We start from the raw sequence: 27,783 nt of genomic DNA, 5'->3' as shown, positions 1-27,783 counted from the left end.
ATCAGAAATCATGAGCTTGATGCAGGACCCAATTGCTGAAATTTTATGGCTGGTGTTATACAGGTGGTCAGACTAAATAATCAGAATGCTCTCTTCTGGCCTTAAGAGCTATGAAAAAAACCCCAAGCTACATTTGTTACAGTCCATAAATAATATGAATATAGTAAGTGACTGTCCATTTGAAACAGTTATTTTTCCTAAAATAAACAACCCCTCCATACACTTCCAAATACTTGACTTTTTCAAAATGTTTCATAAGTTGCAAAATTAAATAGAAAAAATTGTTTTATAGTTGAAGAATTTGTCCAAAGCATTGTATGCAGGAAGTGATTAAAATCTAGCTCAATAAATTCATTAATGTCAGTGAGGTGTTCAGCTATTTATGATTAGTATTCTAGGAATATCTTTACATCACTACATTTCACTTTTCCACATTCAAGAGGCACTTCATTGGCTCAGTAATGTGGAGAAAATATTGGGTGGGGTGTAACATCTTGAATAGAATAGAAAAAATTCTTGGAGTACAGTCAACCATTGTCAGTTTTATTGCATTGTGTTTTTAAAAAAAATTAAATGCTTTCTGCATATAATTAGCACGTTGCTTGTGCTCATTAGTATGTTTGAACAGGGAAATCTTTCCAGAAGCATCAGGAAATACCCAAGCTGCAATAATAAGCTTTTCATTATAAACCTACATCAACCTTTTTGGAATGGTTTCTGATGATTCTGGTGTTGGTTCTTCTTGAGGGGTGTTATCTTCTTTTATCATGGCTGGAGAGAAGCTTTATGGCCATTAGCCTCCCCTTTTCACTACTTCTTTGAAGTGAAAGTTGAATGATCCTCTGTATTCGGTCATGAGAATCAAATCATCATATTGAAATTCATCATCTTGAGAGCAATATGTATCTTCTCTTCAAATGAAGATGTATAATTGCAGACCACCTTGTCACAGAGTGACTAAACCAGGAGACTGTTAATATATTATACACTTGTTGAATAAGCATCTGGAAAAAGTATTGTACAGTGGATCCATACAAAATTGCAGTTGTAATATGTAAATTTGAAAAAGAATAAAAAAGTTAGTTAAAATGTTCTAAACAACTTGTTTAAAATAGCTTAAGCAAGCGAGATACAATAACATAATGTCAGTAGTTCAAAAGATACACCTCTTTCTTATAGTACCAGAATGCCTAAGCTATGGATTGCATAGGCTTTCCTGCCGACAAAGTGGAAAATTGTCCATCAATTTGCACTGAGGTATTTTATTTTAACCAGTTAATGATCCATGAGAGGAGAGGCTTTTCCCATTACTGCTTACTTTGCTTAAGAACTTTTGGTGTAGGATCTTGTCAAAGGCTTTCTGAAAGTCCAAGTACACTATATCCATTGGATCATTCTTGTCCACTTGCTTGTTGACTCCCTCAAAGAATTCGAATAAAGTGTTGAGGCAAGATTTCCCTTTACAATAGATGTGTTGACTCTTCCATAACATGTTGTGTTCATCTGTGTGTCTGATAATTCTATTCTTTACTATAGTTTAAACCCATTTGCCTGGCATTGAAGTTAGACTGACTAGCCTGTAATTGCCAGGATCGTCTCTGTAGGCTTTTAAAAAAATCGATGTTACATTAGCTATCTGCTGGGCATCTGGTACAGAGGCTGATGTAAGCGATAGGTTACATACTATGGGTAGATATCGTGTATTCGTTCCTTCAGAACTCTTGAGTGAATACCGTCTGGTCCTGGTGATTTATTCCTGTTAAATTTATCAATTTGTTCCAAAACCTTTTGTATTGACACCTCAATCTGGGGCAGTTCTTCAGATTTGTAACCTAAAAAGAATGTCTCAGATGTGGGAAGCTTATATCCTCTTCAATGAAGACCAATACAGAGAATTCACTTAGCTTCTCTGCAACAGCCTTCTTTTCCTTGAATGCTCTTTTAGCACTTTGTTCGTCCAGTGGCCCCCTGATTGTTTGACAGACTTCCTGCTTTTAATGTATGTAAAAATGTTTGCTGTTAGTTTTTGTCTTATGATAGTTGCTCTTCAAATTCTTTTTGTCCTGGCTAATTATACGTACCTTGCCAAAGTTTAAAAGAGCTGACGGGTGAGACTGAAGAGTGAAGGTGAGACTGAACAAACAAAGGAGGGAGTAGGATTGAACACCACACCAAAAAGGGCAAGTGAATAGAAAATGGATTGAAGAGATGAATACGTTACTATACATTATAGAAAAATGAACTTAAGGGAAAGGAGACACTGAAAAAAGATTAAGAAAAGAATCCAGAAGGAAATGGGATAAAGGAATAGAAGAGGGAAAGGGAACCAAACATAAGGAAGACAGTAGGTTGCTTTTCATTTTTTTAAAAAGTATTTATTTTAGCATTATGCTTTCTATTAAGAAAATGGTGTGATTGATAGATTGTTTGTGCCTGCACTCTTTTAGCCAGAGCAGTAAAATGCCAAGTGCTAATGCTGTTAGGCTATCTAGGAAAGTTCTGAGAGCTATTTGAGGATGTTTCTGTCAGTTGAGTTTTCCTGAAAGCACTTATCTTTGAAAGGCATTTGGCACAAATCTAAGATCTGTAACATTCTGCATCACTCAAATCATAGGGTATGGCTCTGTGCCCACCTGATGCCCATTCATGCTTGGCTCTCAGTTGAATGGAGAGATAATTCCGCTGAAAATTGTCTAGGTGTCATTCTCAGTAGTGTACTTGATCGTCTTGATCCACCTGATTGTATTTTTATCACAGAATAGTTATTGCTGCCTGTCTGCTCAGCTCTTTCTGTCAGGTTGCCTCAGGTTTATGATTCAGACTTTATAGCTATTCAGTGAATACCAAGCACAGTGGGTTCACCATCTGCAGTGAGGCTGATCCATACAGCTTGGGATGAGCCATATGAATTCAGGCTATCAGTACTGTGTTTGTGACATGAGGAATTGGATGCAGATGTTGGGTACCTTGATGTTGAAACACCTCTGCTTTTCAGGGAATTTTAATAAGCAGTTTTAACTAAAGTGTGGTGCATTTCTTCAGGTTGGTTCCAAGTTTTCCAGATTAGAAAATGCATTGATTTCACAGATCTAGCATCTGTTTTCTTATCTTCCCCTGGGGTGGAGGGGGGAATATTTTTCACATTGGAGATTTAGATTCTATACAGCTTTCAAAATCTAGACCTTTTTCTTGTGAAAAATATCCTTGCAAATATAAACTCAATGATAGAGTTGAAAGTCTCTCACAGATTTCTCATAGGACAGCCTATGCAGACATTTTTCTGTGAGCCATGAATGGCAGATTTTCAATTTAGTTCTCGCCGATGTCTTTGCCCAATGAGGAATGCTGGTCTGGGATCTTTTCACCTTGCAAGTGAACAAGAATCTTCCTCAGTACTGCTCTAGAGCAGCCCTGGGCAAGGGCTCAATGAGAGCCACCTTGCTGATGTCATGGAAAAATCATCTTGAGAAATGCCTTTCCACCCATTCTATTAATACCACAAGTTCTGCAGAAGATCTGTCAAGACAAAACTCCAGTCATCCTTATTGTACCCAACTGACTGAGACAGTTCTAGTTTGTGGATCTGCTAAAGCTCTCAGCTTGACTGTCCATGAACACCCTCTCACCTGCCATTACCTGATTTTCTAATACAACACAGGGCAGGTTCAGATGCCCCAATCTGGGCCCACTGCAACTCAGAGCCTCATGTTCCAGAAGGGTGCAACTCCATCCTTAACCAAAAAAGAAAGGATTCTGAGGAGCTGTTAAGCAGCAAAATGTAAGCATTCTCCTCTTGGGCTCAGCAACGCCACTTGTCCCTGGAATCAGAGGGAATCCCTGCTATCCCTGGATATCTATTTACTCTTTAGTCTTCAGGTGTCACACATAGTTCTCTTAGAAAGAATTTATCAGTGATCGGCATTTTTCATCCTACGGGGATAACCATATTATCTGCATGCACCCTGTGAGAACTAAATTTCTGAAGGTACTTCTCAGATCCTTTCCAGTACTGGTGAAGTTTGCACTGCAGTGGGAACTCAATTTTGTTCTATCATTTCTCACTAAATCTTCCTTTGAGCCTCTAGCCACATGCTCTATGGCTCAGCTTTCTGTGAAGGTGGCCTTTCTGTCAGCTATAACATCAGCCAAAGGAGTCAGTGAGCTAGGGGTGCTCATGGTGCTACCTTCTATGAAGAAAAGGTCTTGTTATGACCATGCCCCAGGTTCACCCCTAAAGTAGTTTGAGTTTCATGAGTCAGGTAATCCACTTGCCTGTATTTTTTCATAAACTATTTTCCTTGAATGAAGAGAGATGGCTGCATTCTCAGAACATCCATAGAGCTTTGGCCTTTTATCTACAAACAACATTAGAAAGGCACCTAAAGTATTTGTTTCCGTAGTAGAGAGATCGAAGAATTTGCCCAGAGGAGGTGAGGACTCATTCCACCGGAAGGCAAGCAGCCTCTGTGGTGTCTTTGAGAGACGTATCTCTGCTAGAGATATGCAGGCAGCTACTTGGAGCTTTTTGCATACCTTCATGAAACATTACGCTCTTGTCCAGTCTTCCATACTGGTGTGGGTACAGCAGTATTACAGTCAGCTCCCACTTCTGTGTCCTTGCACCAATTTAACCGTTTGACTACTGCTTGCTAATTTCCCATGTATGGAATACACTGGAGACAATTTTGAGAGACTCAAAGAAAAAATGGAGGTTATATACCTGTAACTGGAGGTTCTTTGAGATGTGTGGTCGCTATCTCATTCCACTACCCGTTCTCTGTTGTGGATTGTTCGGTCTGTGGTGAGAATAGAAACTGGAAAGGCATCAACCCATACCACTGTTCATAGGCATGGGAACTAGGGGTGTGGGGGGGTTCTGTAGCACCCTCAAGTTTCATGCAGGTCCCCTGCTCCTGGCCCCAGCTTGGGGGTGGGGGTGGGGGTGGACAGGGATAAGGGTGCTGGCTTTCAACACCCCCACTATTAAAAGTGTTCCAGCGCCATTGCCATTTTTTATGCCCTTGGTGCAGAGCACAAGGAGAGCTACAGCACATGTGCAGGCCAACAGATACTGCTTGGAAAAAGAATCTGGACTCAGGCTCATGGTGTGCATGTGTACAGATAGGGACCACACATCTTGAAGAACCTCCAGTTATAGGTAAGTAAACTCCAATTCTTAGACCTCTCTTAGACCTTCCAGAATGATTTACCAGGAACATCCATAAAACTCCTGGTATGGACTGTCTTAAACTGTCTTCCATTCAACTAAGTGGAATTGCACCAGTACAATTATGTTTAGGGTGGTCCTTTCCACCCCCTACAATGTGTATGTGGTGTGAAAGGATTTGGATCATCTTCATCTAGTTTGACTTTTTTTCTGTGTTTGTTATCTTGAAAATGTTGTGGGTTTATTGAGAAGCTTCCATATATGATTCCCAGCCTTCCTAGTGTATTTAATAATTTGGTAAAAGAGTAGTGTAATCTTTTTATTTATATAAAAAAATACATGTATAATGTAATCGAATTTGCAACAGCCACAAAAAGTTTACATCTTTTACTAATAAAGCACATTTTAATTTTTAATAAAAATCTGCAAATGTTGATGTAATGTCATATGCCTCAGAGCTGAAAGAAGCCTTTCATAGTCCTTATGCAAACTTTAGTACAAACAACTAGTGTATCATTCCAGGGTGACTTGCATGGCTACCATACTGTAAATATAGATATTGAAACACATCTCTTTGTTTAGGGAAGCTTCTTTAGAATGATGCATACAGTAAGCACATTTGGCAATACTTCTGAAACTAAATATTTTCTATCTTAACTGTCATATGAACTTTTAGTCTGAAAAAAGCAGAGAATGTTCATTACAGACAGAAAAAATCCATGAGAAGAATAAAATTAAAATTACTAATTAAAAATATGTCATTGTAAGAAAACCATTCCAGTGATCCTCAGACATTTTGACTTGGAGTCCATCCCCAAACCCTTTGTCATAAATCCAGATCCCAGCCTGCTGTGCCTTCTTATGCCAGAACCTGAAATCTCCCTTGTTTTTGTTCATTCTCTTTCCCTTTGCCTCACCATCTTTTTTTTTTTTTTTACTCTCTGTTCTCCTTTTCCCTTTTTGTGTGTCTCTTCTCTGTGTATTTGTGCAGGGACTTGCTTTGCTGATTTCCCGTTTTTTCTTCCAACTTGTCCTCCTTACCAGATGTCTTGCCACCATGCTGTCTTTCCCCTTCTCTGTCTCTCTGGGAAGGTACTAATTTTATCTCTTTCTTTCTCCAAGTGCATCTCCTCTTCTCCAGTCCCTTCTCTCTGCCAGTTTTAATTCCTGTCCTATCGTATCCTCTTCTCTTCCTGTTCACTCTCCACTTAGGCAGGTGACAAGCTACACTGTGCACACTGCTAGTCTGCAGGAGAATTTTGTTAAAGCAGTGTATCGTATTTCTCTTCCCTTAGAATCATAGACGGGTTAGACGGGACTGCAAGGATCATCCACTCTAACCTCCTCCTGCCAAGATGCAGGATTTGTTGTCTAAATCATCTAAGACTGACGGCTATCCAGCTCCTTTTGAAACCCTCCAGTGAAGGATCTTCCACAACCTCCCTAGGCAGTCTGTTCCATTGTCCTGTGCTTTTCCCTTTCCATCTGTTTGCTTGTTTCATCCACCAGGTGCATCTTGTCATTTACTGAGACTGTAAGCTGTCTGTGCTTTGAGCTGTCTTTACACTATTTGTGTATACAGTGCCCAGCACAAAGGGGCTCTGATCCCTCATGGGGACCTCAAAGTACTATACAAATCATAAATAGTATTTCTTTTCCTCGCCTCTCTCCCTAATTTAGCTCATCTTTCCCCACTCTGCTCCTCTTGCTACTTAGTAGGGGATCCTTGCTCTGGGATGGGGTTAGGAGAATCTCTTCATGTCTTTGTGGTGCCTGTGTGTCTGAGCAGGCAGCTGTTTGAGGAGAACACAAAGACAAGTTAGGCAGGTAGTTTAAAAGGATCTTTGGCTGCTCTCCGCTCCTTGCTTTCAGCCATAGCTAGGGAGCACTGATGCAGTAGGGCAGGAGTATATCAGTTCACCACTTGTGCTGCTCTTCTACTCCAGTATCCACTGGTTTCTCCTGCTCCTATGTCCACTTCCTCCTCTGGTCAATTCGGTATAGGTTGGGGTTGAGAGTGAGGAGACACTCTGATACCATAGTGATGGGCAAGGAATTTAAAAAAACCCCACAAAACCCTAGATATTTATTAAGTATTTTATTTATTTATGGGATTTGTACTTCATTATTATTACAGATTACCACAAAAAAAGAGAGGGAAATGGACAGATTAGATACTTCCTTGGTTTATTGTCTCTACCGTTTTATCTCAGGCTGAACAGTGCTAGAACTATGGCACCTCTCTGGAGTGGCTCGTTCTCTCCTCTGCCCTACCTGGATCCTGTCTCACAAGTCAGGAACCACTGAGCTGTTCTAGAAGGAAGTATGCAGCTATACATTGAACAAAACTTAAGTTGCTTTGAATGATTACAGAATTTTAAAATCATTTAGGCTGAGGAAGTGCTGTGGCTGTGGAACTTCTCAAATGGAATAGCTCCATGCATTTGACTCATGCGTCTGATTAGAATTGCTATTCAGGACTCCACATTGCTTATTTTTTCTTTGTCTCGAAGATACAGATTTTCATCACAGCAAACATTTGCAATGGTATTGAAGCTATACATTCAAACTCTGGTGCCTAATGGCTTCTGGGCTCATGGAGCTGAGCAATACAGGTCTTGTGTAGAGAGACAAAACATTTTACACTCATTTGTACTTGTAATATGGAGCCTGGAAGCTGTTTAACAGCAGAATAAGAGAACTAGTGCAGAGTTTATTCTTTTAACCTCATTGTATTAGTTGTGACTGTATTCGTGGATTCTGCAAACTCTGCTTTGGTGGAAAAAACAAAGATGGAAGTTAGGGCTCACTTTTTATCTTCACAATGATGTACATTGTAATTTGAAAACTCGGTTCTTAGGCATGTGTGCACCAGCCCAGTAGCAGATTGTAGTAGTTAAGTTGAAGCACATTCTGAACATATCTGAAAATAGAACTGAACCCTGACTTTGCAAGCTCTTTATGGCATGAACTGCCTTTATACTATTGGTGTATACTATTGGTACCATGACAATCCTGTACACAATGCTGTCTGTTTGCTCTTTAGATTTGAATGTTTTTCTCCTTTTTTAATATTTATTTTCTTTTATTGCACTAGAGAATTGCAGTGATCCATGGTAAGACTAATCCTAAATTAACTTCTCAAAATTTAACTATTATACTTATTTTCTTGGCTAATTTAATGCCCTGTTCCTTTGGACAATGTTTGTTTGTTTGCTGATAACCAATCTCAAAGTGAGCATGGACAAGGCTATTCACCTTAGGAATATCATATTAACAGAAGATTATGAGTCAGATTCTAGCAACTACTGTATGTAAACATGAACCAACAATTTTCTTCCCATAGGAAGAATGTGAGATGAAAGTTAGCTGTCCCTTCTTGTTTTACCCAAAACACATGGAGATTTTGCTTAGCAGGCCCTCTGCACAGGAATCATAAAAAGAGATTTGGGCTTCATGATTGCATGTACATACCCTCTGAACTAGTAATGGCCTTGTAATGAGTGTGGTCCAAGGGCCTCTTGATGCCAACTGGCATAGGGCACAGGGGACATACAGGTAACAGGGAACCTCAGGATCTAGTATTTACATTCTAGTTCAGCAAAGAGTGTCATGTATGGTTTCTACTGAAAACTATATCATACAGTTCATTGTAATCTTTGTGAAATGAACATTTGGATAATATGTAAGGAGATATGTATGTGTATTGGAAATCATGTTCTTAAGGCCTTGTAGTTAAAGGCAAATCACTCAGAAGTAGTGTGACTTGAGACAGACTTCTCCAGACAGGATTTAGGAGACATTTATTTTCCTGATTATTGCGTATCTTACAATTGACATTGATTTGCATATTGAATCAAATGCTAATTAATAGATTGCTACAGGGAAAAACAAAAACAGCAGTGGTTATCCTGTTTACAAGAAAAGATGAACTTTTTTGGGAGGGTATAATTGGGGTTAGGAAGGTACATCTAACATCCTTCTTTAGTAAAAAACTTATTCTTGTTTTCACTATAAATATATCGAAATGCTGCATATTAAGTGGAGAGATCTGCCATTACAGGATCTTTGGTGTTGTGAGGTCTTAGTGTTGTTTTACATGAATCTAAATTTAATAGAAGGTATTCAAAGAATCAGTAACCAAACAGTAGAATATTTCAAGAAAAACAGATGGCCCCAAGATTCAGTGTTTAAAACTACTGATATTCTATGTTCTAAGTTTGAGTGGGCATAAAGTCCTTCTGGGAAATTTAGTTGCATTGCTATGGCTGATTACATTAAAAGTTTAAGATGAGCTGATGCAATGTACATTATCTCAATTTTAATGACCAAAATCAGATATTTTCCAACATTTTCATAGGAACAATCTAGTAATATAAATTATTAAAACCAAATTACTTATTCTGATTTAACAATAGGCATATTTTAGGTAGCTCATTATCTACAGTGCCCATCTTGGCACTGGTTTCAGAGGGGCATGTTAGTCTGTATCAGCAGAAACAACGAGGAGTCCTTGTGGCATCTTAGAGACTAACAAATTTATTTGAGCATACCTCACATATCATCTGGTGAAGTGGGTTCTAGCCCACGAAAGCTTGTGCCCAAATAAATTTGTTAGTGTCTAAGGTGCTACAAGGACTCCTCGTTGTTTTTCCATCTAGGCACTGACAATGCTATATAGAATGGACAATGAAGTACATTCATTTCTATTTACAAAAGCAATTTTTTCATTTATTCCCTCAATATTCTTTTTAGGGAATTCATCAGCACCTTAATCAGAGAACAAGCAACCAATTTCTTCTATATTCATCACTATTAATTAATTCTAAATTGGTTGCTATCACCATTTGTTGAATTTTCCAGACTGAAGTACAAAGCTCTAATCCATTCCTATTCCTATCCCCATCTCTCAGTGATAATACGCTACTATTTCCACAGAAGGTTGATACAATATTGTGTTCTCAATGTCAGTTATGCAAAGATGGTCACATTACTCTTTCAGAATTGCATTTGGGATTTACAGTGTAAAGTGATACACTATGGAATAATCAAATCCGGGTGTATTGAGGCAATAAACCATTATGGTTACACTAACATTTTGCTCTGAGATGTTTTCCTAAGTATGCCCTAATTGTGGTCACAGTTCTTAATAAACTGTTCCGGCCGTTCATACATTTTAAACTGGGAACAAATCCACACTGATGCGGATTTGAAATTGGTCCGAATTTACCAGTGTAGAATAGAACATGAACTCAGTTACATGAGATATATAATCTGCTACTGCAGACACATAAAGAAGACTAAAAGTTATAATAGTATTTTCTAACCAATGGCTTCATGTCGAGCATACTTAGGGACCAATTCTACAAACACACTGATTAGTGTAGTGCTTTCTACCATGAGTAGTCCCACTGAAATCACGGACAGTAGGATAACATGTAGTCCTGAGTGTTTGTAGGATTGGGCCCATAAAGAGCAGTCAAACGGTTATAAATCTCTTGTAAGAAATTACTGGCAAGAGACTTGACATTGCTGTTTTCTTTGCCATGGTTAAAATTAGGATGGACACTTTAGTGAATTTTGAGGGTTGGATTCACAAACTTTCTTTTCCTCTGAAATGTATGCTCTTTTTATTCCCCCCAGGATGATCAGTTTTAAAAACAAACCTGTTTCTCTAGGTAAAGGGAAGCCTGTATTATATATCAAAAATAGGACAGCTCACAAAAGCCAGGTTGTCCAAGTGTGTGCTCTATATACTTTTAATAGTGATTAAACCATGTTAGTAGCCTCAGCATTGTGCAAAATGCAAAATGCAAAAAAAAAAAAAAAAAAAGTCCCAGCCCTGAGGTGTCAACAGTTTAATTTGTTGGTCAGTCCAGAGGGTAGCTTTCTTTAAGCTTTGCAGCTTTCTGCTATGATGCAGAGAGGGGCAGAGGGAATGACACTAAAAGAAATCATAGCAAACCAAGGAGTGAGAACTCTGAGGGGGAGCATTATTGCATGGTAAACACAAAGTGTAAAGAGTAAAGGAGGTGGTAAATTGATTCAGAGATGTAAGTGAAATTAGAAAGTAAGAGAGAGCAGCAGAGTCAGATGGATCACTTGATCTTTTTTCTTCTGTTCCCCATCTTCTTTCAGCTCTTTCTTTCAGTTTCTCCTAAGCAAAATGTGAGCCCAATAACAGCATTTAGGGGCAAATTTTTGAAAGCCATCATGTTAAAGAGGACATGAAGTCAGGCAAAATGAACTTCCCCCATGCCACCACCCATCTTTGCCCAAAACAGTGTTCTACATGGCACAGCTCTTGGCTAGCCTCGGCCTCAGTCTTGAGCATGAGACAGAACAGACTGTTATCTATGAACTTAGTCATCATTCATCTGTCTGGTTTGTCAGAAGAAATTTAACCTTTCCACTGTATTTACAAATGGAGGAACATGATAAATAGTCTATAATTGATTATGTTAAGAAACTATCAGGCAAATGGTCAAAGTGGTGCTCAGGGATATAGCTGTGTGATAAGACTCTGTCATCCTCAGCCCATGAAGGATCCACTGCCACACCCAAAGTATCTTTCCAGGCACAGTTTTATTTCCCAAGCATACGCAAAACATAGTTTCTTAGCCCCCTCTGACTACAGCTCCATGGGATTTTCCCCTTTGCCTCTCTCTTTCCTACTTCAGGACCTACTGCAAGGGTCTTCCTTGTTTTTTTTTTAACTGAGCATCAGTTTCCAGGGCTTTTTCCCTGGTGTCCCTTTTTCCTCCAGCAGGTTCAGGGCTTTTTCCCTGGTGTCCCTTTTGTCCTTCCCTCCCAAGGGAACCTGGAGCCTCACCCAGGGAACTTCCTGCTGCTCCTGCTCCCAGAATATTCCCTTTCCTTACTGACAGCTTGGCCTCTCATATATCCCAGTGCTGCCCCGCCCTCTTCATTGGTCCAGCTGGGCACACCAGTTCTAGCACAAGAGAGCTTAACCTGCTTCATTTCAAAGGGCCAGTGACCCTGTGATGAGCTGCAACACTCCCATTAGTGTTAACAAAATATGTGCAATCAAACACGTTGCATCAATATGAAAGAGTATCCCATCGAAACAGAATGCACTTACAGATTGATTTCAGTGTTTCCTAACCAAATGTGTTAGTGATGTCAGAAATGCCTCAGCAAGTCATTGGTCCAGGCAGTCCTGGTTTTCTACAATTTGTCTCCTGTCTGGTACTGAGACAAAACCAGATGTGGTTTTGTCCAGTGTCATCCATGGAGGATGCCATCTTGAAGAGTGCGCCACTCCATACCCACCAGTGTGACCTCAAACGCACCATGCACGTGAGGTCATGCCAGTGGGTGCAAGGTCATATAAGTGGGGTAGGGCCCATACCATTCTCAGAAGTACTGGGATATCGGATATTCTGGGGATACATCAGTGGCCTCCCTATTCATGCCGGTATGTGGGCTTAAGCAAAAACAAAGAGTACTAAATTATAGTTTAAAAATAATTTTGTTGTAGAAGCACCATCAACATATAGTCATCCTTTTGTATGGAAGTGTATTTCAGAAAAGATATTCCAGAAAATAAAGCTGATTTTTTCCTTCATATTTAGAAAATTAAAGTAATGGTGAACAAAGAAAAAAGGAGTCCCACCCATTTATTTTAAGTGACTTTGGCATGTAAAGAAGCTTCTAAATAATTGTTCTTCAGCTACATCAGGAGTAAAAGGTACGTGTGGGAGAGAGAGACATGGAATACTAAAAGACTGTGTAAAATGGCTGATAAAGGCCATGTTGTGAAAAGTGTCTCTGCTTGGATGTGGGAGACAAAAGGGAGAGAGTTAAAAGGAAACCTTTCCTTTTGGTACCACTTGAGCAGCAGACAAACACAGTGGCTTTCCCTGTTTTCCACTCGTTGCCTTCACTTCTTTGAAAATCTCCAGTACAGCCTTTGTTGGAAGAAGAGTAGCTTTCATGTCCCCGTCACTGCTGAACTGCAGCCATCATAATCTTCCACAAGCTTACACACATGAGAAGGGGAATGTCTCTTTTGCTAGTATCCCTGGTATTGTGGCTTTAAGTACAGGGTCTGAGAAAGGGATCCAATCATACTTTCTACCTCTCTTAAGTAGTCTCTCCAAGGGTCGTCTATCTCATGAGATTAGTTCTGTTAGTGAATAATCATCAGAAGCACTTGCTTTGACACAGTGTGCTGGGCTGAGTGATTGCCCCCTCTAGTGAAAGCCTGCTGTTCAACTGTGCCCTAATTTCTTTTCTCCTGGCATCTTTACATCCAGTTAGATGTCTTCTCTTAATGTTGCTTATGAGATGTATATACATCTAAATTCAATCTAGGGGATTGAAACTAAGTGTGTTCCTTAGTGAAACATTCTGAATGTGTAACCTCTAATCCCAGGGAGGAAGGCATATGTTACATTTATTTCTTACTGGGTCATAGGTTTAGTACTGTTGCCCTTCACTAGGGACCTGATCGCATACCAATTAAAGTCAATGACAGTCTTTTCATTTACTTCAGTAGACGCTGGATCATAGCTAAATGGCTTCAGCACCTGATTTACTACTTCAGTTTCTCTTCATTTTATTCTTTTTACTACATAAGGAGCTGATCTAGCAAAGCTCTTAAGCACGTGGACTACTCATGTGCTTAAAGTTAAACAAGTGATTAAGTGCTCCTCTGGATGGATTGACATAACACTTCACGACACCAAGTCCAATTAAAAGAGGGAAAAAAACAAAGCTTCTGAAGACTCTGGTGGGACGAATTGGCTCTAATTCAACATAAGGCAGCAAGAATGTCATCTGTTCTCAAAACGGATTCCTTATTCTTAGCCATTAGCTAGGGGACCATCCTCTGTTCAAACAGTTTTTAAATGGAGGGGAAGCTGATAGTGCCTCCTTTAGTTAAAATTGCCTGACATTTCCCATTATAAGACCCTGTTTATATAAATAATGCTATATATGGCATGAGAGTCAGGGATCTGTCATGAGAAATGAAGATATTTTTGCTGCTTTGTCGCACTGAATTTGATCTAGTTTGTTTCATCACAGTTTCCAGAAGCTTCTTTTTGCTGTTTGTTGTTATGCTAACATTTTATATAGGAACAAAGAACAGTTATATATAAAGTAGAAAGAAGGGGAAATGTTCCATAAATAATGCTGTTATCTGGACAGTCAGTTGGCTAAGAATAGCAATATCCTGAGCAGAGCCAGCCAAGACTGTTTTAACCAGGTCCAACCTGGCCACACAGCCTAAGAAAAAACATCATTATTAAAAGCAAGAAATAAGAAGGATTCCGTATATGTAGAGGTAATTTTATTCATCCCCTTTTACAGTAGGATCAAGTTGTTTGGAAAATCCCTTGGAAACGTTTAAAGGATTTATCCAAACTTATTAACCTGTTTCCTCATTCCAGCTTTCCAGCAAGAATATATAACTCTATGCAGGAAGTACAGATTCTTTGGCCCACCAGGCCAGATTTAGCAGGCATTCCTGCTAAGGATTTCATTCATCTGGAGCCAGCAAATGTTTTTCCAACTTTAGAGGAGGGGAAGGTTGTCTCAAGTCCTTCAACAACTCAACCAACAGATAATGAAAATGTACTGTGTGCAGGAGCCCTCAAGGAGAGATGACAGACAAAATATTATCTTTCTTAGGGCTGGTTCATCTGTAGACAGATGAATATTAGATGCTATAAAAAGTGCACCTCATAGAATTTTAACACACTGCCATCCTCTGTTTTTTTTTTGTTCACAGTGCCAAAAAGCTTATTTTAAAAAATCAGTCATCTTTTTAATCGAAAATTGTATGGACATAAAGCCATAGTAAGAGTATTACTTTTATAATTTAATTCAGGCATTTTCTCCGGATTAGTGGAGTCGTCATCATTAAATCTATTTGTAAGAAAAGCATAATTTAAAATGAAAACTATTCCATAAATAGTCTTTTTAAAAAGCTCCTGGAGACTTTATTATCTACAGTTTTCTCCCTTTAATTTCCTAGGAAACCTGATCACCATTGTTTCCACTGAAATACTGCCAAATTGTGGCCATGCTACTTGTTACAGCTGATAGACTGTTATGCAAATCTGTATTATCTGTATGACCTACTGGTTTAAAATGCCCCTGAAGAAAACCATTGTGCACATAAACAAAAAAGTCAGTTACTGAACTTGCAAGAATTTATAATCAACTTCATTAATATTTTTAGATTGATAGTCATCTTGGAGATCTTATTACATCATTTCTTAACTAATCAATCTCCTGACTTTGTAAAACTCCAGAGTTTATTCCTTTTTTCTTTCCAGTCATCTGCTTAGAATTGCTTCTGAAATTTCCAATTGATAGACGTGATAGTTGCCTGTGAAGGTTTGTTTGAATAGATTGCTCCAAGCCCTGAAATTCTTAATTCCAGACAACTGCAACTTATATAATGAATAACTTGACACTTAGGTGATTCTTCCATCAGTTCTTCTTAGACTTCTGTCACAGAGGCATTGGTGAACAACCCAGGAGTCTAAAAACAACCCAAGAAACTTTAGATCGGTTGGTTTAACTTCTGTGCCAGGGAAGATAATGGAGCAAGTAATTAAGTAAATCATCGGCCAACACTTGGAAGGTGGTAAGGTGACAGGGAATAACTAGCATGATTTGTAAAGAACAAAACAAGTCAAACCAATCTGATAGCTTTCTTTGATAGGATAACGAGTCTAGTGGATAAGGGAGAAGCGGTGGATGTGGTATACCTAGACTTTAGTAAGGCATTTGATACTGTCTCACATGATATTCTTATCAATAAACTAGGCAAATACAACTTAGATGGGGCTACTATAAGGTGGGTGCATAACTGGCTGGATAACCGTACTCAGAGAGTAGTTATTAATGGCTCCCAATCCTGCTGGAAAGGTATGACAAGTGAGCTTCTGCAAGCAGGGCTGGCGCTTCCATTTAGGCCACCTAGGCGGTCGCCTAGGGCACCAGGATTTGGGTGGGGGCAGCATTTTGCCACCCTCGGCGGCAATTTGGCGGCAGGGGGGTCCTTCCGCACTCCGAGTCTTTGGCGGCAATTTGGCAGCGGGTCCTTCACTCGCTCTGGGACCTTCCGCTGAAGTGCCCCGAAGACTGGGAATGCGGAAGGACCTCCCTCACCGTAGAATTGCCGCCGACCGGGAGCGCGGAAGGACCCCCGCCTAGGGCGCCAAAAACCCTGGCGCCGCTCCTGTCTGCAAGAGTCTGTTTGGAATTGGCTCTGTTCAATATCTTCATCAACGACTTAAATATTGGCATAGAAAGTACGCTTATTAAGTTTGCAGATGATACCAAACTGGGAGGGATTGCAATTGCTTTGGAAGATAGCATCATAATTCAAAATGATCTGGACAAATTAGAGAAATGGTCTGAGGTAAACAGAATGAAGTTTAATAAAGACAAATGCACAGTGCTCCACTTAGGAATGAACAATCAGTTTCACACATACAGAATGGGAAGAGACTGTCTAGGAAGGAGTATGGCAGAAAGGGATCTAGGAGTTATAGTGGACCACAAGCTAAATATGAGTCAACTGTGTGATGCTGTTGCAAATAAAGCAAACAGGATTCTGGGATGAATTGACAAGTGTGTTGTGAGCAAGACACGAGAAGTCATTCTTCCACTTTACTCTGCACTGATTAGGCCTCAACTGGAGTATTGTGTCCAGTTCTGGGCACCACATTTCAAGAAAGATGTGGAGAAATTGGAGAGGGTCCAGAGAAGAGCAACAAGAATGATTAAAGGTCTTGAGAACATGACCTATGAAGGAAGGCTGAAAGAACTGGGTTTGTTTAGTCTGGAAAAGAGAAAACTGAGGGGGGACATGATAGCAGTTTTCAGGTATCTAAAAGGGTGTCATAAGGAGGAAGGAGAAAACCTTGTTCACCTTAGCCTCTAAGGATAGAACAAGAACCAATGGGCTTAAACTGCAGCAAGGAAAGTTTAGGTTGGACATTAGGAAAAAGTTCCTAACTGTCAGGGTGGTTAAAGACTGGAATAAATTGTGTAGGGAGGTTGTGGAATCTCCATCTCTGGAAATATTTAAGAGTAGGTTAGATAAATGTCTATCAGGGATGGTCTAGACAGTATTTGGTCCTGCCATGATGGCAGGGGACTGGACTCGATGACCTCTCGAGGTCCCTTCCGGTCCTAGAATCTATGAATAAGAACATGCTATTTGTCAAATTGGCAGGCCCTCAGCCGTCTAGGATAACCTGTCTTTCCGCTTGGGCTTGTTAGGTTGACTTCAAAGGAAGTGGCCTATATGAAATACAAAAATGTCTAAGCTTGAAAGGTTCAGGCAGTACTATCAGGTAATTGTCTCCTAGATGTTACTTTTTATTATTAAATTGCTTATGATAGTGCCTAACGTCCTTGCATGTTCTTCTATCTGCTGTATAACTATAGAGATCACAATGTGGTTTCCTCTAAATGCAGCAATAATTAAAACAGGAAGTGATAACTGTGGCATGCCTTAGTCACCAGGGAGTTATCATAAATCCCAAACTAAACCAGAATAATCTAATATTTAGAAGTGATGTAGCAGGGAATTCTGATCAAAGCTGTGTTTGTTCAGGCGACAATAAACTATTAAATGTATTGACTTAATAGACAAACCCTAACCTGAGGAGAATTGACGATGGACCAGCAGATGTTCACTTAGCCAACATGCATACTGACTCCTTTCACAAGTGTGTGTGTGTGTGTGTGTGTGTATGTCTTGAAACAGCAAAGAGGCCCAGCCTGCCTACTCTAAACACAGGTACCCTTAGTCATACAGGATATGATTAACATTAGTATGGCAATAGTATCAACACAGAGCTGAAAACACAGCCCCTTCCTCAAAGACAGTTAGAAGTTAGAGGCCAACAAAGAATGGTGGAAAGGGGTGCAACTTCCCTGAGACTTAAGAACATGCTTAAGTGCTTTGCTAATTCAGGGTCAAAGTGATCAGGGTGGTGATAGGCATATGGCTATAAATATGTTTGTTTTATTGTCAAAGTTTGTTTTAATGAAATTCTTAATTCTAAACAGTTCTTTAATTTGTTAAAATTATTCTTTCTTTTTCATGTGATCAAGAAAATAGAGTAATACGAGGCCATTCACATAACTGTACTAGTGTTCTTTACACCCTTGGTTTCCTTAACTGATGAAAATGTCAGTTTTAAATCTCTGAGGCCCAATTCTTTCACCACAGGATATAAGTCATCTGTAATTTGTGGTGCCTTCCTTTTCATTATACATGTTAAAATGATTTGCCTTGCTAATTTTCTAGTTTGCTCCAAACCTTAATTTGAAAGAAATTTGATTATTTTTATGATGTAGGGATGTCCCTTTAAATCTTATTGGAAACATTAAAAAAAATTAGTTTTTTCATTTAATGGTTATATTTAGCATACAGAATATGAAACATTTAAATACATCAAACAAAAATGTAGTACAGCTAACTATAATAAGGGAAAATGTCTGACGTTGAAGAACAAGTAAGAATGTTATCTGGCATTGTGGAAGTATGTAATTAATGTCTATAATGCCTTTTTTTTCCTTGTGGGAGAAGAGAGAGAATAAGAATAATAACGGACTAGACTTAATATGGTTAAGAGGAGAGACTACCTTTTTCTGTTTTCATTGAGTTGTCTGGCAATTGCATCTTTTTATGCTTTTTCCATTAGGCCACTTAGTGCTTAATGTCCCTTTGCAGCTGTAACAACACTGTTTAGATTCATCAAATGGAATTCTTTGACTCTTATTTCAAATTTCAGTTTGATAAATCAAAAACAGTATCTAAAATACAGGTCTGAACAAAAATTACTTTCAAAGAGCCAAAGGAGCAGCATACAGTAGCTAGACTACCTTTTTATTCATTTGATTTTCTTCCTTTAGAACATTTTTCAGTGGTCTTTTTTGGAACTGAATATTGTTGAATCCTTGTTTTACTTCTTCCAATTTTTGTCTTTTGTTCCAAAAGGTCAGAATAAATTTAAAAAGGGGTTGAGACCCATCCACTTCCGCATTCTTCTTTCTGTGCACCACAGACAGGACACTCTCTTGGTCTAATGTTACAGAAACAATAAGAAAGACAGTAAAAATGCCCACACATTTTACAGCTGTTTGACATGTGGGGGCCCTAAACATCTTCCAACATAAATTGAGTACTTACCACAATTATTTGTTTTTTGGGAAGCTAGTCCTCAGCAGTTCAGAGATCTGCACAGGCCACTGCTTGTAACACAACCCTTGGCTGTTATGTGTGGAAACTGAACCCGCAGCCCTCTGGTTCTAAAAGCATGAGCCCTTTTACTGCTTGGAGGTAGTTAGGGACTTACAAGCCTATATTTGCTTTAACCGTTAGAGGGGGACAGAGAATCATACTCTGCTAACATGGATTGCATTAGCAACTAAAATGTTTACAATCATTTGTGTATGAAATAAAAATAAACTGGGTTTTCTTTTTTCTCCACCAAGAAGCCAGTCACTTGAATATTACAGAATGTTGTCTGGTTCTTCAGAAACACTAGTTTTCTTGCTTCCAGATGTAAATTTTCTGTTAAGGATATATTTAACTTTTTATGATACAATTAAAGTTACTTAAGTTTCAAATGGTTTCTTAATGGCTGTGTTGCAAAGAGTAAGTATCTGAATCTCTTGCACTCAGAGTTTGTTTCTGTCTTGGAGCTAGCTGTCTAGCCTGCTAACTTTTGCCACCAGTGTTCCAGCTGAGAATCTATGTCCTCTAATATTTCCACCATTGTGATCTGGGACTGCAGTTTATTTATTGTAATTCCTCTCAAGGTCCCTTTAAGAACATTTAACAGATTTATCCTGGATCTGACCACTTTGTTGCTAGACATTGAGAAATCCTGCTTCATCAGTTAATGGTACACTGATCCGTATGTGAAGAAATCTTGCTTGTTATCTTCATTTTAGCTTCTCTGCATCTTGTTCCTCTTGTAAAATGAGATCCAGATATATCAGCTGTCCAGTATAACTAAAGCAAAACTATGTGGATTTTAAGGCTTTCTCTGCTTTCCTTTCTGTGGGACTGTGACATCATTAAAGGAATGTGATTAGATATCTTTGAGTATTACATTTTCATTTTTTATATATGGTTAACTAATTAATATAATCTTCCTTTGGTGTATGAGAATATTATTTTCAGTCGCAATGGAACGTTAAAGAACACAGAGTATTCCTAATTCTTGCAGGTATTTATTCTATGCAGGTGAGTTACAGGTTTACCAAATAGACCATTATAGTGGCAGAAGAGTGAAAAGGCTTGAACATCAGAGCCTCAGTCATAAAATGCTTTATTTTTCAACCTTTACTCTCTGACTCCTCATCTCTATGCTTTCCCTCTTCATTCACCATTAAAAATCTGATGAACAACTTCATTTATGTTATTGAAACGTTAATAGAAGTCTTGATCTAAGGCCATTTTGGAGGGACTTTTTTCCCCAGAACATTTTATAAATTTGCAGGAACAGAATAATTAGAACTGGTCAAAAATGGGAAAACAATTTCATGAATAATTTTATATTTTTAAGCATTTGAAATAGATATTCATTTTTGAAATATTTTTACTGAAGGTTTTTACTAATAGTTTTCAAAAATTTTCATTTACTGAAACCCCAGTTTTCAGTGAAAAAATGCAGTTTTGGGTAAATGAATTTTTAAAAATCATTTTGATGCAAATATGACTAAAATATGAAGTAGAACATTTAAAAAGAAAAGTTCAATAACTGACAACTTTTCTTACTCTCTTTTCAAAAATGAAACTTTGTTTTTCTACAAAATATTGTGACCATCTCTGAAAAATGATAGAATTAAAATACCAACTTTCTTCCCATTCTCAAGCATACGTGTGGATAATGACTTTTTTGGTAATTAGACTTGGAACGATTAGATTTTTATCAGTAAATTTTGATAAATGTTGATTTCACTGTACATACACATACTGATGAAAAAATGTTTCCCTCTACAATAAAAAAAAATTAGAGATAGGCAAGGTAGAAAAAATGCTGCTTGAGAGCTGAGTCAAAATCCAGTGACTTAGACTTTTGAATTAGGCTTGTTATAAATAGACTAGTAAATGAACAGTAAAAACAGGTATGATCTGTGGGTTTAAATATATTTACTTGGTATATTTTGATATGTGATGCTGACAATTTATATTTTGACAGTTTATAAAACTTTAACTTTTAGAATATCAATGTGCACTGTCATTAAATAATTCTGTCCATCCACCCAATAATTGTGTGCAACTGTGAAAATTTAAATTGATAAAAATAGAAAAAAATGCTTTAAAAATAAAACATCTTTATTTTCTGTCAAAATTATAAAAAAGAGAGATGTCAGATTCTGCCAAGCTTGTGTATAATGGACTGAAGAGCCTTTTACTCTGAGAATGGACTTTTATTAGTTCTTAGAAAATATACGCAATTTATCCATCATGACACAAGAGAGTAGCAAAATTTGTACTTTTAGCTTTTCATAGTTCCCTAGAGGGGTATTGGCCTAGTAATGAACCAGCTGGTTACAGTGGAAATTGTACCCTTGAGATATGTTTAAAGTAATAATGTAAAATGCAGCTGGCTGACAGTCAGTTTTAGTTAAGCCTACTTTTTCATCACTAAGGGCATAGTATGTTAGTGACGATGTCAGCACACACATTTCAGAACTTGTGTAATTGCCAGAATCATATTATTTCCCTCTCTTGTCAACACTTGGAGGTGTAGAAAAAGCTGCCAAAATAATGAATTGCAAATTCAGGAGGAAAATGCTATTAAAATAATTATAGAACCTTTTAGATAAAGAGAGTGGTGAGACAGAGGGAAACTAATTTGCAAAGACGCTTCATTGCAAAAACATAGGGCCACGGATCAGAAAAGCCTTAGAGCACAGTTCACAAATATTAGACTTGCAAAGATGAAGCTTTAATTTTACCACATTTCCTTATCAGGATGGACATGCTGCCTTTTTTATAATCTGACAAAATGTTACTTTGTAATCCTCATATTCTCTAACAACATACTGGAATATTTTAACGCAGTCCCAATAGGAAAGTAGTAAGGGGAAAGTACATTCTGTTTGTTTTATTTTTTTTTTTCTTTTTAGAGTAAATTTAGAAATCATGAGCCCCAGAGTCCTTTCTCCATTGAGCAGGTACAGCACAGGCAATAGCATAACAATTTTGAAGTGGTGCCTTGCTAATTGTTCCTCAGCACTGCCTGGAAGGACTGATGACCAGGGTTGTTAAGGTCTCTGGACCTGTTGAATCTTTGGGCACTGTGTTGCAACTGACAGCAAGGTGCCATTTAAGCACTGCACTAATGCCACCAGTGCTTTTCTTTGGTCCTGATTAGCTATCAGATGGCAACAAACTTTCCTTCATGAGTAACTTGGATTAAATTAAAAAAGAAGAAAAGCTTTATATCTCAGTACTAATCTTCTGAGCCATCCAATAGTCACTCTATTTTTTTCTTTTTAAATACTCTACATAAAGTAAAATATGTATGTGTTTTCTACTTTGAACACATGAAAGGCAACGAGATTTAGTGTAAACACAGAGGTTCCATAAAATAGAGAGTGTGGAAGAAACTCCAAACAAAACATACACCAGGCAAAAAAGAGAAGAAAAAAATTACGGCATAGAGTGTGAAATTCATTTTTTTCTAACATCCTTCCCCAACTCTCCTGTTAAGGGGTGTCAGACAGAGTGGTGTGTGGGGAGAAGAGTAATGGCAGCAATGTTTTTAAAAGATAAGCACCTGATTAACTACTGTATTTCTCCACTTTTATGCCAGTATATCTCCAATTGACTTAAATGTAGAATGAAGTCCTTGTGGCCGTATGCTGCTCTGCTGTATTACAGAGCTTCTGCTTGCATGTTATGCATGTCTTTGATGAATGAGGGTACCCCCTTGGACCACCTTTCCCTTTCTGTGAATTGGGATTGTGTTCAATTAACCCTGAGACTGCATACTGGTTAGACAAATATAGAGTGACTTTGACCCCAGGTTTATGAGGGAATACATATCTTTTTTAAATTTTTAGAAATAAATGATCATATGATGTTCTATTCAAAGCATTATCCCTCTGCAAGCAACAGTTAACAGTTTTTCATTGTGTTGTAGATAATACAATTATTTGTGAAGCTGAACTTTTCTCCAAATACAGAAATTAGGCAATTCACACTGCGACTCCTTGTTACGTTTTCAAAGTAGATATCGTATTTTCATTAAATTTTGGTATAAGAAATATATTTGCCCAGTTCAGTTAGATCTATTACTTAGTCCCTTTGCTTCCAAAAGTAAAGGTATATTTCCAGGTATGTAAAAATGAAATGATTTTAGTAATTTCAGGAGGTCAATGGTAGTTAAAATAAATCCTATTACTCTTTTTCATTCCTCACATTCTGAATGGTCACATGGTATCATGCACTTCTCCATAGCAATCTGGTTGCTGCCATTTTACTGAGAAATAGTGCCATAATTTGTCATGTGGCACTGGGGCCAATCGCCATCCAGTTTTAAAACTCGTTTAGCAATCAGAGGAAATCTTAGGGTCTGATAATGCAAATCCTTACTCACTCTAACAGTCTTTACACATGCGAGCAATCTCCTTGAAGTCAATGGGACTGATTGTACAAGTAACGACTTTTCACAGGAATAAAGGTTTCCACAGTTGGGCTTTTATTCTTTACTGTTGATATGATGGGTGTATGTTTCATGTTGTGAAATTCTCAAAAATAAAAAGTGTACTATAGTTTTAAAAATAGCTTGGAAGACTTCAAATTCCAGACACACCCTTCTTAGAACAAAATTATATAAGAAGAATATCAAAACAAAATGTCCTTTTGTTTAAAAAAAATCAAATTTTTTGAAAACCGATTCAGTAAAATTCTTTATCTCATCAGTCAAAAATTCGAGTAAGATGATTAGTACATTTTGTTCTGCAATGAGGAACTATCTCTAAGAATTTTTAGCAGATTTATGTGGTAGTTAATAGCTCCTGCTCTTTAATGAGAGTTTCCAGTGCACATGAAAAGAAATTCAAGGCTGCTTAACTGCAGATTACTTTCCAATGTTTAAATGATTTTTTTGTCTTGTATCTCTGTAACTGTTGCAAAGCTGCTTCATTTACAGAATATAGTGCATCCAGCACTTACAGAGCTGCCTCTCGCCAATGCATCTGTGGTCCAGCTGTTCAAAACCACTAAAACACTCCTGGGCTCCTAAAGAAATGAGACGTACTCAAATCAGGGTTTAATCTGTGTTCTATAGTAAATAGCAGTTACCTTTTAGCTTCAAGAAATATCACTTGGCTGCCCTATTGGATGGAGAAATTGTCTCTGAGGGTTTTGCTACAGTAGCCTCCACTCAGATTTTAAATCAAAGAGCAGAACGGTTAGGAAAGTTGTACCTAACTCTTGGGGCTTCTTGCACTTAGCTTTAAAAATCTGATTGCAATAGGCCTCAAAAGATTAATATACAAGTCCTTTTTTTCTGCTGTGCTACTCCAGAAGTTCATGTAACTTCTATATGCACTTTATAAAATGAGTGTTTTGAAAAGTGAAACTGATGGCCAAAATGTTTTGACTCTGTGGGTATCTGGTGTTGCCCAGGTCGAGGAAATTTGCCAAATAGTTACAACACATTTCATGATGGTCAGATATACTGCAATCTTGCACTGGTTATGTGGCTAAAGGTACTTAACCGTTGTTCTTATGGTTCACAGCAAACCCAGCATAAACACTTATCTGCTATAACCAAAACTTTTTCATGAGCCACTGCTTGTTTATATGACACTCATGGTATATACTATGTGCTATGTAGCTATTTTTTGAGCTGTTCACCCTAAATCTCCTAACATTTGCATATTGTTTCTCTCCTTTTTTATAATAAATCTTGCCTATAGTTGTAGCATAAAAATCACTGCCTTCTTGCTTATGGCACTCAATTTTCTTGAGCAAGCAAACTTTTATTTGAATTGTTTCAAGGTCTGTGAGCTTTATGTATGACCTGATCCTATAAATGTTATCACCTGATCCTTCCGGATTCACCACACCTTGAAGAGGGGGGACCATTGTTCCGTTTACTAGATGAATGAGAATAGTGCTTTACGGGCCAGGGGGCGGGGCAGAAGGGAAAGGCTGTTGCAAAATGGGGAGTGGATCAGTGGGCCACACTGACTCATCCCCAGGGACCAGAAGGGCTGGGGAGTTGAAAAGGGACAAGCCTGGTGGGAAGAGCAGGCAGAGCAGCACCCACCCTCCTGCTCTTTGAGGTGGCAAAATACCAGGTTTGATCAGGACCTGCTGTGAGCTTCATGCTAGCTGATCCTTTCTAGAGGGACTGGGAAGGAATTTTTCCCTCACTACCAGATTGGCCTAGGTGGTAGGATTGGGTTTTTTGCCTTCCCCACAGAGTGTTCAGAGAGGGCTTTGTTATGGTGAGTAAGAAAGGAAGTTAGACTCATTATGTAAGTGTGTGGCGGATGCCCAGTGCAGGTACTCCATAGGGAAGGAATACAGTGACCAGATAAATGGCTTGGTAATGAACTTTAAAAGGAAGTGTTCGTAAAAGGATTGAAATCGAAGGTATTTGGGGCCCCTATGATGGAAGAGAGCCACCCCCCCCTTTCTTATAGCACACCTTGACCCTAGTTCAAGGGCAGATGGTAAAGTCCGAGAAATGGGTTGAGTGGCAGAAATGGATGGAAAAAGAGGGGAGCTGGCGGAAGCCCACTGGGTAGATATTGAATCAACATGGGGTTATCTTCACTGTGCACTTTTAACTGCCAGGTTGTCCCAGACATCTAATAACGAAGTTGCAGCCTTATTAAAACCATGTCAAGCATCTCCTGTCCTTCTTTTGGTATAGCCAGACAATGAGTCCTTGCTGGTTTTTTCTTCAATTTTTCTTTTCCCTCAGAAATGTCATTGTTTACATCCATAAGGTCAATTCAAACTAATGGAATATAATTCCATTCTCATTGTTAGCTTACAAACAAAGACCGCTATTGATGCTCTGTTCCCAAAGGAAATCTAGCAATTCACTCCCATTCTGCTAATATCAAAACTTGGCTATTTGGGGCCCATTCATCTGTGTAAATAAAATGTTGTATTGAGGCAGTAAGGGATGGTTTATATTTTATCATTGCAGCTTAAAATTACAGAATTTGTATTATTTCTCATGTAATATAGTAAAAAAGATTGCTACAGAGATATAGTGTGATACAAATATTACCTAATTTTTTTAAAAAGAGGTATTCTTGTTTCTTTTCAGTCAGTGGTGAAGACTGGGCGACTGCTGATCAGCCATGAGGCCCCCCTGACAGGAGGCTTTGCATCGGAGATTAGTTCCACTGTTCAGGTACAGTGAAGTTATTACAGTTATAATGTTTTATATGCCTGGCCATGTACGTTTGCAGAAAGAGTATTTATCAGTAGATTAAAAGGTAAGGTTTTAATAAATTAAATGTTAAAATCTCTCACTTGGCTTTCATCACCTTGTCAGTGCTATCACTGTATGTTCTGTGGAGAATGAATCTGGGAGAAAGGAGATGAACCAGTATAACTTCCATAATTCTACTAGCTGAAGTCATTTGCTTCAATGTAAAATAAGGGAAAGAGTTGGAATTAGCGTGATCAGGTTTCAGTTTTAATTAAACAAATGTTTGCCAGATTGCCTAATATATTCTTACCCTAATTTGTACCTATATATAAAATATATAAATAAACTGTATTTAATAATACAAATAAATAATATTTATTTATAGAAATAATAAATACACCATACGTTTATGTGGATAATATTATGTCCTTTGAATTCTTGATGTATTTCTTCAACTAAACAAAATCTTTTTCTGAAGCCTTTTTTGTGAGATTGGTCTTAAATATTCAGAAGTTTCAATTCTGTGTACATTAGTTTGTCAGAACACTAAGGATACCATTCATCTAAAGTACTTTATGCTAATAGCAGCTGCTGAAGTGGAAACTTTAATTTTAGCTTGTGTAAGGATTTACGTTTAAAACAGTCACTGAAAAATGTACAGCATGTGCTATTAAGCATGGGGAAAAAAATCTCCCTGCTGTATTGTTTCCAGTTCTTGCCGAATTTACTTAAAACTGGATTTATATTTTATTGTTGTCCTCAAAAAGGATCATTTAAGAAATGTTTTCCTCTTTTCTTTTTCTGAATATTTAAATTAGAAACTGAAACCCACCAGACCAAAGCATACTTCTTCACCACATTATGATGTAATGGTTCAATATGGTATTAAAAATGACAACTTATTAAAGACCCAATCCTGCAAAAGTGGAGCTCCATATAGGTGCAACAGCACTAGTTACAAAAACATGAGAATAAGTTACAGCATAAAAGGGCTTATTTACAGTTGCTGGGGAACCATATCTTTGAATTTCCTGAGCTTTGTGCATTGAAAATATCTAATGTAAGAATACTTCTATGGGTTGTTTTACATTTAATGTATTCTTTTAGGCTTGCACTTTTTCTTCCATGTTGATGAATAAAAAACCTTTGGCATTTGTATTTATTGCAGTAATTATCTGAATAAGGGAGAAAAAC

General features: G+C 38.1%; 1 protein-coding gene across 2 annotated transcripts in view; it reads left to right on the top strand.

The window, feature by feature from the left end:
- Window positions 1–27,783, top strand: part of BCKDHB (branched chain keto acid dehydrogenase E1 subunit beta) — a 277,474-nt gene that overhangs the window by 182,309 nt on the left and 67,382 nt on the right. For both annotated transcript variants that reach the window (XM_050950169.1, XM_050950168.1), the window contains one exon: window positions 26,482–26,568. In XM_050950169.1, the coding sequence (XP_050806126.1) occupies window positions 26,482–26,568 (87 nt within the window). The remainder of the gene's footprint in view (window positions 1–26,481; window positions 26,569–27,783) is intronic.

Source organism: Gopherus flavomarginatus, chromosome 4 (assembly GCF_025201925.1).
Source record: "Gopherus flavomarginatus isolate rGopFla2 chromosome 4, rGopFla2.mat.asm, whole genome shotgun sequence".
Lineage (NCBI taxonomy): Eukaryota > Metazoa > Chordata > Testudines > Testudinidae > Gopherus > Gopherus flavomarginatus.
Note: the sequence above shows the minus strand (reverse complement) of the source record. Positions and strands in the feature narration are given on the sequence as shown.